We start from the raw sequence: 16,579 nt of genomic DNA on the forward strand, positions 1-16,579 counted from the left end.
GTTTTAGTCCACCAGTACAAGATAAAAGATCATAAAAATGTATTCTTTAAGCTCTTAAAATCTAGAGTTAAAAAGTATTGTGTGTTACTATAAGTAGAATAAATGTCTAAGTAATTTTAGAAAATATTTATTTGTATCAACAAAATGTTGCAGTCTGGGGACTTCTTTCTACTAAATTAGAATTCTTGAAAAATTAACCAAACTTATCACATATTTAAGTAGGCCTATATGATGTACTTTTTCATTTCATCATGATTATTAGATAAAAGTCTTGATCTCCTTTTACATCTAAAACTCAACAAAACTTACAAATTACATTGCATTTATTGATCTTTGAAATATGGATAGGTATAGTTTCTTGTTATAATGAAATAAATCATCTCCCAGCCCAACCCAGCTTTCAGTGATAGTGCCATGGCATATTTTAAATACTTTATATCTTATCAGTCAACAGCTATAAAGTAAAATTGATAACACAAGTTTGTTTGTTTGTTTTATTGGATTTAATATCACATTGACACACTACGCTATATCATATGGCCAGTTTCCAGCTGTTAATGGTGGAGGAAGACCAAGGATGGACCTCTGGGCATTATTTCAGGCACCGGCTGGTCCCATTTGCCAACCCATGGCTGGTTGGGGCAAGTAGCTTTGCAGTCAGTGAACTGGAACACTTATCCAAAGACAGAAATGATAATGTTAAATAATATTTATTATCATTAAGATAATGCACGGTCAATTGTCACACGTTATTGACCTAAAATAAAGATATAATTTAGTATTTGATTACAGCAAAGCCCTGTTACAAACACAGGTGTACTGAACATTATTGAAAAGTCAGGTGAGGTGTTTTTCAGGAGTTCAGAAACTTTGAATTCACATACTTATTTCATTGTATAAATTACTTTGCAAAATGAATTAGCGGAATCTTATTGGCAGTATTGAGTTGGCAATAAAATAGAACAGAACAGATAATTGCATTCTAAAGATTTAAATGATATTTCTCTTAGCTACTTTCAAAAGGAAGTTACTTTGTCATCATGTAATGTGGTTAAATGTCATGTAGTACATTCATTTTCGTATGTCAATGAAATACTGATAAAATGTTTATCATTGTATGTTAATGTATACTAGTACATGTAGTTAATACTGATTTAGGCATTGATTTACAATCAATTATATTTGCTTTATTTTTGTTTTCAGATGATAATTTTACAATGACATACACAAATCTCTAGGACAAGATGACGGAGTTTCCTGCAGAATTTGATGCTTCCTATTACCCGATATCTCTGGTATCGTGTGTGATTGTTGTTGCTTTTTTCAAGTATGTAAGTCCGCCACTTTCTCGGAAGATATTTCCAGGACTGGACAACCTCCCAGAGAATAAACAGATATACTGGCATACATGGTAAATAGGTTTCATATGTCAATAGAAGTTTGATAAAATCAGTATTTTGGGTAATATTTAATTGATAACACATTATAATATTCATATTTAGAACAACAGATTACATTGTATTTTCATCAAATAATTTATTACGTTTATATTATACAAGTTGTTGCTATACAGTCAAACTTTGGTCGCTGAAACTGGATGGGACCGGCAAAGTTTGTTTGAGTTATCAGTAGATCAAACCATCTAACAGCATACATTATTCACGGATTTTGCCAGGACCTGATGATGCGTTTAAGTTAAAGGTGGGGTTGGAATTATCCCGAGCTCAAGTGAATAAAGTTTGACTGTAGTTTGAACATTCATTGTGCTCAAGAAGACTAAAATTTAACCCTTAGCCTGCTGGCAGCAAGTGATTCTACCTTTGCGACCAGTGCAGACCAAAATCAGCCTGCACATCAGTGCAGTCTGATCATGGTCTGGCACTGCACTGTTTGCCATTCAGTCAGTAATTTTTTGATAAGCACCCCTTTTAACAGTTAATGGTACTGTCCAAATTGACAGATGGACAAGTTCATTATAGAAATTTAGCAGGGTAAGGGTAACAAATGCAGTTAATGTTTGCTTTTAAAAAACCTGTCTGAGAGGTACAAAATGTTTTATGTCAACATATCAAACTTAGAGTTCATTCAGATGACTTATCATACAGATGCATGTATACCTGTATTACACATTAAAATATGTAATGAACTGAATGTAAATGGCCATCTAAGATACATTTTGAAATGTAATTTTATCTTCTGTGGCAATATTATTCATTCTGTCTAAGTAAATTGGCCAGCCACAGCAGTTATAGTTCCTTTTACTATGTGTTTACTAATACTCAGTGCGAATTATTTTATCATTTCAGCATATGTTCCACTGTACATGCCATAATTGTGAGCGCTCTGTGCATTTATACTCTGATTTTTGAAGCTCAGCTCAAGGAAGACCCTATATGGTATGCATGTTTTGAAACATAGATGCTGTTTGTAGATGATATCAGAAAAATACTTCTGTAATATTGATTTTCATGCTGAGATGTTCCATTAAATTCATAGATGTTAAATTGTATCTGTTAAGACTTGTAATAACAACAGCAGTGTAAAAAAAGATACTGTATGTTACTTACTACTGATGAATTTAGGTAACTTTAACACTGATAAATGAAAAGTCTAAATATCTAAATATTTTTAATCTATAAAACCAATTCAGTACTGCTCCAAATTTAGTTTGCTTGAAGCCTTCTTTCCAGCAAAAGGAGGTATATTGTTATAGGGATGATTGTTGGTAGTTTGGTCAATTAGTCTGTCTGTTGATAGATAGACCATGAGGTTTTCGGTTCATAACTAGAGAAAATATTTTGGTATTCTGTAATCAGACTTCATTAGGTGATTTATGTCAATTAATGATCCGTATTGTTTTGGGACTTAAGTTCAAAGGTGACCAAGAAGTTCAAAGGTGACTATGAAACTGAAAACAGTTTCTGCTACATAACTGGAGAAATGCTTGAACTAACAGTGGTCAGACCTCAGAGGATGATTACCTGTGGTCAGTAAATAGTCCCTATTATATTTTGGTACTGTAGGTCAAAGTTATGGTCACAGTGGTCTAGATACTCAAAACAGTTTTTGATCAATAACTGGAGATATTTGGACCTGTGACAGTCAAACGTCTTAAGCTACAGTCACACATACGGATATGGCCGTGCGTTCAGGTACGGTGGGGATGGGATTGGTCTGTGTAGGGTGGGGGATGGACACGGATAAGTACGGAGCAGTACGTCTTAGTACTGGAAAAATGGTGAGAAACGGGGAACAAAAAATATAGGACACGAATAAGTACAACGTTAAACTATGTTTTACTGTGCCTGGCAACTTGTCCAGTGCGTGGACAGGTCTGTGGTGAACTACGTTGAACCATGCTTAAGTACGGGCATCCTCGGATAGCTACGTTCAGCTACAGATCAATATGGCAAGGTACGCTTCAGTACGGATAACTACGTTTTAGTACGTTTAGCTACGGAGGAATTAGTTTTAATCAAGTTGGACTAAAGTCACGCTCAAATGGCTATGAATTGCTCAAACTTTTGTGCATGTTCAAAAGTTGGAGAAACTTGCAAGTTTGGGATAAGTCTTGAATACGTTTTGACCAAGTGTTGGTACGGATTGATACGGATTACAACGTTGAGGTATGGCTCAGGTACGGAGCGATATGGATTACTTCGTTTCTATTCGTGGCTAGACGTAGCTATTTGCGCCGTATGTGTGACTGGGGTATTAGAATGATTACCTGTGGTCAGTAGAGGATTCATATTATTTCTGGTTAAAATGTCAGAAGTCAAGGTCACATAGACTTTTAGACTGCCTTTTTAGCCCACCATCATCAGATGGTGGGCTATTCAAATCACTCTGCGTCCGTGGTCCGTCGTCCTTCCGTCCGTCCGTCCGTCATTCCGTCCGTCCGTCCTTCTGTTAACAATTTCTCGTTATCGCATCTCCTCAGAAACTACCAGGGGGATTTTGACCAAACTTTGTCAGAATGATGTATTGGTACCCTAGTTGTGTCCCGCTGAAAATCAGACTGGTTCAACAATTTTTGAATGAGTTATAGCCCTTTGTTTATTTCTATAATTTACATAGATTTATATAGGGAAAAACTTTGAAAATCTTCTTGTCCAAAACCACAGAGCCTAGGGCTTTGATATTTGGTATGAAGCATCATCTAGTGGTCCCCTACCAAGATGATTCAAAGTATTTCCCTTGGGTCTAATATGGCCCCGCCCCGGGGGTCACATGGTTTATATGGACTTATATAGGGAAAAACTTTGAAAAACCTCTTGTTCAAAACCACAGGACCTAGTGCTTTGATATTTTGTATGTGACATCATTTAGCGGTTTTCTACTAAGATTTTTCAAATTATCCCCCTAGGGTCAAATATGGCCCCGCCCCGGGGGTCACATGGTTTACATAGACTTATATAGGGAAAACTTTGAAAATCTTCTTGTCCAAACCACAAAGACTAGGGCTTTGGCATTTGTAATGTAGCATCATCTAGTGGTTCTCTACCAAGTTTGTTCAAATTATCCCCCTAGGGTCAAATATGGCCCCGCCCTGGGGGTCACATGGTTCATATAGACTTCTAAAGGGAAAAGCTTTTAAAATCTTCTTGTCAATAACCTACAACATTCAGATTTGGACCACATGTATGGTTTTGAGTGGCAAGATGAACCTTGACATGAGTTGACCTTGATTTTGACCTAGTGACCTACTTTCACATTTCTGTAGCTACAGCCTTCAAATTTGGACCACATGCATAGTTTTGTGCACTGAAGAAACCTTTGACCTTGACATTGACCTAGTGACCTACTTTCACATTTTTGAAGGTACAGGCTTCAAATTTGGACCACATGCATAGTTTCGTGTTCTGAAATGAAATTTGACCTTGATTTTGACCTAGTGACCTACTTTCACATTTCTCAAGCTACAGCCTTCAAATTTGGACCTTAGGCATAGTTTTGTGTACCGAAACAAACCTTGACCTTTACATTGACCTAGTGACCTACTTTCACATTTTTGAAGGTACAGGCCTCAAATTTGGACCACATGCATAGTTCTGTGTTCCGAAATAAAATATGACCTTGATTTTGACCTAGTGACCTACTTTCACATTTCTCGAGCTACAGCCTTCAAATTTGGACAACTTGCTTAGTTTTGTGTACCGAAATGAACTTTGCCCTTAAGATTGACCTAGTGACCTACTTTCACATTTCTGTAGCTACAGGCTTCAAATTTAGACCACATGCATAGGATTGTGTACCAAAACAAACTTTGACCTTGACATTGACCTAGTGACCTACTTTCACATTTTTGAAGGTACAGGCTTTAAATTTGGACCACATGCATAGATTTGTGTTCTGAAGTGTAATTTGACCTTGATTTTGGCCTAGTGACCAACTTTCACATTTCTCAAGCTACAGCCTTCAAATTTGGACCACTTGCATAGTTTTGTGTACCGAAATAAACTTTGACCTTAAGATTGACCTAGTGACCTACTTTCAAATTTCTCAAACTACAGCCTGCAGACTTGATGCACATGCATAGTTTTGTGTACAAAGAACTTTGTCCTTGAAATTGATCTAGTGACCTACTTTCACATTTCTCAAGCTACAGCTTTCGAATTTGGACCACATGCACAGTGATGTGTACGGAAATGAAATTTGACCTTGAGCTATTCATTAAGACTTGAAATTTGGAACACTCAAAAATGGCACATTGGTGGGCGCCAAGATCACTCTGTGATCTCTTGTTATTTTGAGTGTTAGTAGATCAAAGGCCAAGGTCACAGTGACCTCAAAACTTAAAATGGTTTCTGATCAGTAATTGAAGATTACTTGGACTCAGCATTCAAAAATGATAGCATGACTACCTGCGGTTAGTAGAGGATAATTTTAATTCTGGAGTCAGCAGCTCCAATGTTAAGGTTAACTGTATAACAATTTTTCTGTCTTTTTCAGGGGACAGAGCAACTTAGTGAAAACCAGTTGTGCGATTTTGGTAGGCTATTTAGCAGCAGGTTAGTCTCAGTCATAATCTTTTAACTTTTATTAGCTCACCTGTCACATAGTGACAAGGTGAGCTTTTGTGATCACCCTTCGTCCGTCGTCTGTTCGTGCGTCCGACCGTCAACAATTTCTTGTCTGCACGATGGTGGTTTCATTTATGATTTTATTTTAACCAAACTTGCACACAACTTGTATCACCATAAGATCGCGGTTCCTTTCTTGAACTGGCCAGATCCCGTAATGGGTTCCAGAGTTATGGCCCCTGAAAGGGCCAAGATTAGCTATTTTGACCTTGTCTGCACAATACAAGCTTTATGATTTGATTTTTACCAAACTTGCACACAACTTGTATCACCATAAGATCTTGGTTCCTTTATTGAACTGGCCAGATTCCATTATGGGTTCCAGAGTTATGGCTCCTGATAGGGCCAGAATTAGCTTTTTTGACTCTTGTCTGCACAATAGCAGCTTCATTTATGATTTTATTTTAACAAAACTTGTATCACCATAAGATCTTGGTTCCTTTCTTGAACTGGCCAGATTCCATTATGGGTTCCAGAGTTATCGCCCCTGAAAGGGCCAGAATTAGCTATTTTTGAGTCGGCTAAAGGCTGAAAGCCTTTTGACGAGTCCTTGCTATCCAAAGTTCTCTAAATGGACCGAATAACATGTGAAGGGATGTAGTTCCATTAGATTTCTCAAATTTCAAACAGTTCACTGCATGAATGAAGTTAAGTTGTGTCAATTCCCTTTGCTATGACCAATATACGATGTAATCTGTCATATTTATGACTTGTAATTGTGCAATTCTCGAATGTAACTCATTAAGCATAAATGTGCATTTTAAGAATTGCGCAGGCTTACAAAGCTTGGGTAACATCCAGCGAAAGACAAAAAATAGTTCCAGCAGGGCTCCATATAAGATGCGTATTACCGTAAATTACGTATAAAAATAATGCAAATACACATGTCTAATAATTTCTAAGCGTATAAAAACGTATATAAAATTACAGAAACGCACACAATGCTTTTTTAAAGACAAAATCTGAATCGTCTGGATGCGTTAGGTAACATAGCCGATCAGCCTTAATTCTCCCACATTGAACGTAAACACGCATCGTATGATTTCTATAAACTTTGCGTGGGTTGAATTTTGCAGTCAGTAAACGGATAAATTATCGGAAGAAGAAGCTCTTACTGGTTTGTTTAGTTACTACTGATATTAAAAATGATTTTAATTCTTATTTTTCGAGAAATAAACAAATCGGCAAAACATTAAATTGTATTTTCTTGTAGTTTTTGAAATCGAAAGTAGATCGTCTATGTTTGGCGAAACGAAACAACTTTTTTATGAAAAGATTTAAATAAGAGGTAATTTAACCGTAAACTTCAATGTCAGATACTGCCAATTGCTGCTAAATGTCTTCGTATCATCACAATTTGTAAAATATATTGTTCAAACTGGAGAAAAGTGTAATCGTATCCGGATATAATATTTTGGGTAAATATCGAGCTCTGTTATGAAATTTTAAGAAAAAAACTAAAAACAAACTGAAACTGGTAGACTATACTGTCAGTACATCAATCATTAGCCGACTCAGGCCATTCAGGCCTTTGATTTGTTCTTGTCTGCACAATAGTAGCTTCATTTATGACTTGAATTTAATCAAACTTGCACAAAACTTGTGTCACCATTAGTTCTTGGTTCCCTTCTTGAACTGGCCAGATCCCGTAATGGGTTCCAGAGTTATGGCCTCTGAAAGGGCCAAAATTAGCTATTTTGACCTTGTCTGCACAATAGCAGCTTCATTTAGGATTTGATTTTAACCAAAGTTGCACACAACTTGTACCTCCACAAGGTCTTGGTTCCTGTCTTGAACTGGCCAGATTCCATTATGGGTTCCAGAGTTATGGCCCCTTAAAGGTCCAAAATTTGCTATTTTGGCTTTTGCAGCCATATAGAGACTTCATATATGGTTTGATTTGAAACAAACTTCCAAAATATCTACAACAACAATAAATCTTGGATTCCATGACGAATCTGTCAGATCCAATCGTAGGTTCCAGAGTTATTTTATATCTGATTACTTCCCCTGAATAGATTTATATCAGTAAGTACTTATAGGACTTATTTGACATTTTATTACTGTCATTAGCTGGACTGAGACAGTCAGGGTAGATACAATTGACTGATTTTATGTCAAATTACCTCCCTTTATTTCAATTTAAAATGGGTATATCTCCTTAACTAATGAAGATACTGATCTGAAATTTCATTTATGTCAACAGATTGACTTGGGACAATCAGTGAAGATACATAGTGACTGAAATAATGACAAATTACCTTCCTTTTTTTTTATACGCCCGTTTGAAAAACGGGACGTATTATGGGAACGCCCCTGGCGGGCGGGATGGTGGGTGGGCAGGCGATTCGGGCGGGCGGCATCCACAGACTTTGTCCGGAGCATATCTTCTACATGCATGAAGGGATTTTGATGAAACTTGGCACAGTTGTTCACCATCATGAGACGGAGTGTCATGTGCAAAAACCAGGTCCCTAGGTCTAAGGTCAAGGTCACACTTAGAGGTCAAAGGTCAAATTCAAGAATGACTTTATCCGGAGCATATCTTCTTCATGCATGGAGGGATTTTGATGAAACTTGGCACAATTGTTCATCATTATGAGACGGAGTGTCATGCGCAAGAACCAGGTCCCTAAGTCTAAGGTCAAGGTCACACTTAGAGGTCAAAGGATACAAGAAAGAAAACTTTGTCCGGAGCATATCTTCTTCATGCATGGAGGGATTTTGATATAACTTGGCACAAATGTTCACCACCACGAGGGGGAGTGTCATGCGCAAGAACCAGGTCCCTAGGTCTAAGGTCAAGGTCACACTTAGAGGTCAACGGATACAAGAATGAAAACTTTGTCCGGAGCATTTCTTCTTCATGCATAGAGGGATTTTGATATAACTTTGCACAAATGTTCACCACCATGAGGCAGAGTGTCATGCGCAAGAATCAGGTCCCTAGGTCAAAGGTCAAGGTCACACTTAGAGGCCAAAGGTCAGATACAAGAATGACTTTGTCCGAAGCATTTCTTCTTCATGCATGGAGGGATTTTGATGTAACTTGGCACAATTATACACCATCATGAGATGAAGTGTCATGCGCAGTTCCCTTCTTTAGAATTACTTCCCTTTGTTGTTACTATAAATAGCTTATATTGTAACTTTTTCATTACTAGTCGTAGGGAAAAATCGAGACCACTTTTCTGTAGTACAACATGCATGCTACATCCAATTATGAGGTGTATTTTGACCAATCTCTCCCTTGTAAAGATTTTTGTGTGGACTTACAATTTTCTTTTGGATTTTTTTTTTTTTTTTAAGATTATCTTCCCTTAGTTGTTACTATAAATAACTTATATTGTAACTTTTTTATAATTGACCGTAGGGAAAAAACAAGACCACTTTTCTGTGGTACAACATAGATGTTACTTTCAAATTTTAGGTGTATTTTAATGTATCTCTACCTGGTAAGGAGTTTTTTTGTGGACTTAGAAAAACAAATGACTTACAGTGATTACTAAACAACCACAAAATTAAAATTCCATTTGCAAATACAGGTCTAGAGTAAAGAAATTTGCTGTGACGGGTGTATATTGTGACATTCTGGCACTCTTGTTATCTAAATGAATACACCTTAGCAGCTTCTAATGAGATTGGTTTGAAACGATCATATCATTTTGAGAAATGGTACTCAGGTGAGCGCTACAGGGCCATCATGGCCCTCTTGTCTAAGGTCCTTTGTAAAGTCAGGGATTTTGCATGTCTTGCCTCTCTTGATTCAACACTTGGCTCGGGATGTAGAATTCTAAATGTGAGGGAGTTATATAGCTGGCTCACAGAAAGTCATTTGTTGTACTGAGGTACCCATCTGTGTCTGAAATGGTACCTACCCTTAAGGCTTGAAAGTGGCTGTTTAAACCATACGCCTGTTAAATGGTAAATTACAGGCTTGACTGTGTGAAAATTATGGTAGAATAATGGATACCTAGAATTAATGACTATTTACCAATGAGTAAAAAGAGCAAAACAACAGTTATTACTTTACTTACAATGCAGACTATTACAATGTTGCATTAAATATACATTGCTATTGTTTACTTTCAGATTCTCTATTTATTTTGAGATACTACAAACAAATTGGTGATTGGTTTTACGTATTGCATCATTTTGCATCTGCATTTGCTTATTATTATGTAATGGTAAGTAGCTCTTACACAGTAAATAATACATACATTCAGTATTTAAAAAACGTAGGTAGTGCAATGCACAAGTTTTAAACAAAAAATGAAAGTAATATGGAAATTGTCAGGTTAATACCTTGTTTTGCTAAGATGATTTTGTTCTAACCTTTTCACAGTTTTCATTTATCCAACTTCAGACTTTAGTTTAGCTGTGGACAATTGTATTTTTAGCTCACCAGAGCACAAAGAACTCAAGGGGAGCTATTGTGACCGGTCATTGTCCGGCGTCCGTCAACATTTGCCTTGTGAACACTCTATAGGCCACATTTGTGACCCAATCTTTCTGAAACTTGGTCAGAATGTTAGTCTTGATGATCTCTAGGTCAAGTTCGAAACAGGGTCATGTGGGGTCAAAAACTAGGTCACTAGGCCAGATCAGAGGAAAAGCTTGTGAACACTAGAGGCCACAGTTGTGACCCAATATTTATGAAACTTGGTCAGAATGTTAGTCTTGATGATTTCTAGGTCAAATTTGAATCTGGGTCATGTGGGGTCAAGAACTAGGTCACCCAGTCAAATCATAGGAATAGCTTGTGAACACTCTATAGAGGCCACAATTTTGAGTCAATCTTTATGATACTTAGTCAGAATGTTTGTCTTGATGATCTCTAGGTCAAGTTTGAAACTGGGTCATGTGGGGTCAAAAACTATGTCATTAGGCCAGATCAAAGGAAAGCTTGTGAACACTCTAGAGGCCACAGTTGTGACCGAATATTTATGAAACTTGGTCAGAATGATTGTCTTCATGATTTCTAGGTCAAGTTCGAATCTGGGTCATGTGGGTCATAAACTAGGTCACCCAGTCAAATCAAAGGAAAACCTTGTGAACACTTTTGAGGTCACAATTTTGACTCGGTCTTTATGAAACTTAGTCAGATTGTTTGTCTTGATGATCTCTAGGTCAAGTCCGAAACTGGGTCATGTGGGGTAAAAAAACTAGGTCACTAGGCCAGATCAAAGGAAAAGCTTGAGAACACTCTAGAGGCCACAGATGTGACCCAATAGAGGCTACAGTTTTGACTCAATCTTTATAAAACTTGGTCAGAATGTTTGTCTTGATGATTTCTAGGTCAGGTTTGAAACTGGGTCATGTTTGGTCATAAATTAGGTCACTAGGCCAGATAAAAGGAAAATCTTGTCAAAACTCTAGAGACAACAGTTGTGACCAAATATTTATGAAACTTGGTCAGAATGTTTGTCTTGATGATTTCTAGGTCAAATTTGAAACTGGGTCATGTGGGCTCATAAACTAGGTCACTAAGCTGGATCAAAGGAAAATCTTGTCAACATTCTGGAGACCACAATTTAAGTTTGAAACTTGTGAGAATTAATCAGAATATTTGTCCTGATAATCAATAGGCCATGTTCGAATCTGGGTCATGTACGGTCAAAAACAAGGCCACCCATTCAAATTAAAGGAAAAGCTTGTGAACACTCTAGAGGCCACAGTTCTGACCCAATCTTTATTAAACTTGGCCATAATATTTATCTTGATGATTTCTTAGTCGAATTCGAAACTGGGTCATATGGGGTCAAAAACTAGGTCAGTAGGCCTGATCAAAGGAAAAGCTTGTGAACACTTGAGAGGACACAGTTGTCACTCAATCTTTATGAAATTTGGTCAGAATGTCTTGATGATATCTAGGTCAGATTTGAATCTTGGTCATGCGGGATGAAAAACTAGGTCAGTATGCCGGATCAAAGGAAAAGCTTGTGAACACTCTAGAGGCCACAGTTATGACTCAGTCTTTATGAAATTTAGTCAGAATATTTTGTCTTGATGATCTCTAGGTCGAGATCAAAACTGGGTCATGTGGGGTCAAAAACAAGGTCAGTAAGCCAGATCAAAGGAAAAGCTTGTGAACACTCTAGAGATCACAGTTGTGACTCAGTCTTTATGAAACTTGGTCAGTCAGAATGTTTGTCTTGATGATCTCTAGGTCCAGTTTTAATCTTGGTCATTTGGGGTCAAAAACAAGGTCATATGGTCAAATCAAAGGAAAAGTATGTGAACACTCTAAAGACAACAGTTGTGACTCAGTCTTTATGAAACTTGGGCAGAATGTTTGACTTGATCTTTAGGTTAAATTTGAAACTGGGTCATTTTGGGTTAAAAACTAGGTCAGTAGGCCAGATCAACTCTGTTGAGCGATATAGGGCCATCATGGCCCTCTTGTTGAAAAGAACACATCGGTTGCAATGAAATTATTAATATGCAATTTTTCTTAAATTTTGTTGTAAACAAGTATTTGCGGTATGTTTTATGTATTTGCAGTATGTTTCTTAATACCCTCTTTATAACTACCTTGATTGTCTAATATATCAAATGTGAAGTAGTTTGTTATCAGAGATACTGATTATGTCTCCCACTACACAGTGGTGCGGGAGACATATTGATTTACTCCAGTCTGTATGTATGTTTGTGTGTGTGTGTGTGTGTGTGTGTGTGTGTGTGTGTGTGTGTGTGTGTGTGTGTGTGTGTGTGTGTGTGTGTGTGTCTGTCTGTCACAAAGCTTGTTCACACTCTTAAGTCGAACATTTCTCATCCGATCTTCACCAAACTTGAACAAAATGTGTTTGCCAATAAGTCCTCGGCCAAGTTCGATAACTAGCCAAATCGGCCCAGGCACTTAGGAATAATGGCCCTTGAATTATGGAAAAACACTCTGATTTTAGGCGCATTCATCTCGCCGAAAGGACCCCTATACTACTCTTGATTAGTAGTATAGGAGCCCTTTTGGTGTGATGAATGTGCATGCTCTAGTAGTATAGGAGCCCTTTTGGCGTGATGAATGTGCATGCTCTAGTAGCATAGGAGTCCTTTTGGCGTGATGAATGTGCATGCTCTAGTAGCATAGGAGCCCTTTTGGCGTGATGAATGTGCATGCTCTAGTAGCATAGGAGCCCTTTTGGCGTGATGAATGTGCATGCTCTAGTAGCATAGGAGCCCTTTTGGCGTGATGAATGTGCATGCTCTAGTAGCATAGGAGCCCTTTTGGCGTGATGAATGTGCATGCTCTAGTAGCATAGGAGCCCTTTTGGCGTGATGAATGTGCATGCTCTAGTAGCATAGGAGCCCTTTTGGCGTGATGAATGTGCATGCTCTAGTAGCATAGGAGCCCTTTTGGCGTGATGAATGTGCATGCTCTAGTAGCATAGGAGCCCTTTTGGCATGATGAATGTGCATGCTCTACAGGGGTGTAAAATTCCACTCGCCCGCTCGCATTGGCGAGTTAAAGTCCGAGTAGGACGAGTGGACCTCGCTGTATACTTGACCGATTGGGCGAGTGGTTTTTTTACGTCCTTACTTTACCAAAATACAGAAATTACAGCTCCAAAACGTCAACAAACTTTGAGATGGTTCAGTCGCTACCTGGATCGACTGGAATTTACCCGCGAATCGTAAAGATATCAAAACGTCATGCCGGTAATTTTCCCTTCCACAAGCACGTGCGACATCTAATTTACATAGACACGTACACAAAAAGCGTGCGTAGTGCATTCATTTTTTAATATTTTCGCTTCAAGTTTTCAACACCTCTTGAGAAATAATACTATTTGAATTCTATAATGATTTTAATAAGATATCGACAGAAATGTAGGCAAAATTCTATAAAAACGGTCGAATTTTCATATAATCATTTGTAAAAATTCAAACAGCGCGATTTTAGTTACTTATTTCTTTCTAAAAGCAAATAAATGATGAATACTCTTGGCATAAAATTCAGACTTTTGACCAGAAAGAACAAAAAACAGAATAAAAAAATCTTAAATAATGAAAAAGCGGCAGCAATTGCAATACATGGAGTAAAACGATTTTTGGCAAACAGATGGGATCATTTCTGTGAATCTTGGACGTTTGTTAGTGCAGCAGAATAGGTTACGTGACCTCGTTAACGTAATAGAAATGCGATTTTAAAATAAAGCAATGTGATGTCATTGCGGTTTTAAATAAGTTTTAAATGAATCTTTGTACATGTATTTTTTGACCAACAATTTAAAAGTTTTTTTTTGTCAAACAATAATGTAAATTCCTTGAGGGCAAATAGGTCACAGTAGTAGGATATCCGCTATAATAGTAACTATCGTTTGAGACATTTACCTTTTATACGGGATATAGCACATTCGCTTTTGATAACAAATTAAAGAAGAAACTTTTTATTGATTTCTATTTCTCAGCAATTTTAAGAACCGATGCGGTACGATCAGACAGTGATGTGTCACATGGCGCGAAAACATGACGTAATGCCATGACAATCTCGAGCAAATATACCGCTTTGATCTCCACTTCAGATGTCAAGATACTGACACACTTCTTTTAGCTCTTTGAGGGGGTGTAAAATGATCATGAAAACAAGGTCAATTACTTAGTTATCAACTGAATAATTACCGATAATCTTTAACGTTTTTTTTTTCATCTGTTTCAACACGGGTGGATGGACGATGATTATTGTGTCCAAATTTTTTAGACACTTTTCAAAATAAATATTTTTCGGGAAATAATACTATTGTACACAATACTCCTTTCATAAAAAGGACAGTATCAAAAGTGTCAATTATTAGGGCGAGTGGCTGTTCACTAAGGGCGAGTAGATATTACTGGCTACTAGTCCTGCAGGGCGAGTGGTGTGAAAAAAAATTTTACACCCCTGCTCTAGTAGCATAGGAGCCCTTTTGGCATGATGAATGTGCATGCTCTAGTAGCATAGGAGTCCTTTTTGGCATGATTAATGTGCATGCTCTAGTAGCATAGGAGCCCTTTTGGCATGATGAATGTGCATGATCTAGTAGTATAGGAGTCCTTTTTGGGTCCTTTATGTGCATGCACTCTAAGTCCAATCTTCAAATTGCCCTAGGCACTTCAGAATTATGGCACTTGAATTACCCAAAATCAGCCTTTTTACTCTTCAAAGGTATATTTGTAGTGAGCAAACAGTATATAAAGACTGACTTACTATTTAGATGATTAGGCAGTTGTGGGAGACATGTGATTTTCTCAAAAGCAGCTCTAGTTTTGGATGTTTTTGTGAAAATTTAGAGAATACAACTCGTATTGACTTACATATTCAATGTGTATTTTATTTTCAGTCGTATGGTGTTTACATATACTTTGCTAATTTCCGACTAATGGCAGAGTTTTCAACACCCTGGGTAAATAACAGGTACTGTTGCTGTTTGTTAGATTTTATGTTTTTATGTACTCTTTTGTACATTTGATAAGGGTTTATTGCCTCTTTTAGCAGTATTTACAGTTCTGTAACTGTGATCAGCAAACTTAACTTTTATGTTCCTGGATTCTGTACCTGGTACTTCTGTTCACAGACAGCTGATAGTTTTCCTACATAAATCAGCAGTCATAGATGACTATTTATTTAAATCATCTAAAACAACATAATGAGCCTCTTGCACATGAAGTCTTGAGTTTAGCTGATAGTTGGTCAGGCTAGCTGGACATTGTCCTCTTTTTAGCTTGACTAAAAATTTTCAGATAGCTTTTGTTGTCAACCATTTATTGAGGTTGGCATCACAAAAATTGGACTTGTAAACGGGTTTCTCTAAAACTACTAGGCCAAATGCTTTCAAACTTCACACATGTATTTGATATCATGAGATGAGCTCACAGGGCAAGTTGGGTAACTCAGTGTCTTCGACTGCACTGAATGGAATTTTATATTATAATTTTACACAACGGAACATGATAGTAAATGGATACAAAGAGCAGAAGAACCATAATATTATCTTGGAATATTTATAAAATTAACTATTGTTTTGTTACCTCATTTTTTAACATTTTGAAATTTAAGACTATATCTTTAAATCCACTGGAAGGACTTCCGTGTATCTCAGTCTAGGTACATCCAGTGGCATTTTAAAAGATACAGTGAATATTAATTTCAACCATCTTAAACTTTTCAAACAAAGCTGTTAATGAGGGTATAGATCACCTTAAGTGATAGCTCTAGTTGTGCACCTCAAAAATGTTTTTGGGAATTGGGGACGGTACTTTGATTTACCCCCGTCTATAAGACTGTCCATTCATCCATCAGAATTTGTTATTCAGCATGTGAAATTGTTCACTTGGTGATTTGTTAGGGATTTTACTCACGACAGTAAGACCAGAGTTTTGGCTCTTGACATGGTCAGAAACATGCATAAAGGGTCTAAAAATTTGTGTCACACTTATCTCAAAGTGTTTGACCTAGCATCATGAGGTGAAGAGGCCTGTGAACAGCTTCTGCTTTATAAGAAAAAGAGCCCTGTCTGATT

At 37.3% G+C, this 16,579-nt stretch overlaps 1 protein-coding gene across 1 annotated transcript in view; it reads left to right on the forward strand.

Moving 5' to 3' along the window:
• Nucleotides 1-16,579, forward strand: part of LOC123525035 (TLC domain-containing protein 4-like) — a 43,472-nt gene that overhangs the window by 14,089 nt on the left and 12,804 nt on the right. The window contains exons 2-6 of the mRNA XM_045303709.2: nt 1,204-1,411; nt 2,307-2,396; nt 5,953-6,011; nt 10,176-10,270; nt 15,401-15,474. Coding sequence (XP_045159644.1) covers nt 1,245-1,411; nt 2,307-2,396; nt 5,953-6,011; nt 10,176-10,270; nt 15,401-15,474 — 485 coding nt within the window. The 5' untranslated portion in view covers nt 1,204-1,244. The remainder of the gene's footprint in view (nt 1-1,203; nt 1,412-2,306; nt 2,397-5,952; nt 6,012-10,175; nt 10,271-15,400; nt 15,475-16,579) is intronic.

This window comes from Mercenaria mercenaria, chromosome 3 (assembly GCF_021730395.1).
Source record: "Mercenaria mercenaria strain notata chromosome 3, MADL_Memer_1, whole genome shotgun sequence".
Lineage (NCBI taxonomy): Eukaryota > Metazoa > Mollusca > Bivalvia > Venerida > Veneridae > Mercenaria > Mercenaria mercenaria.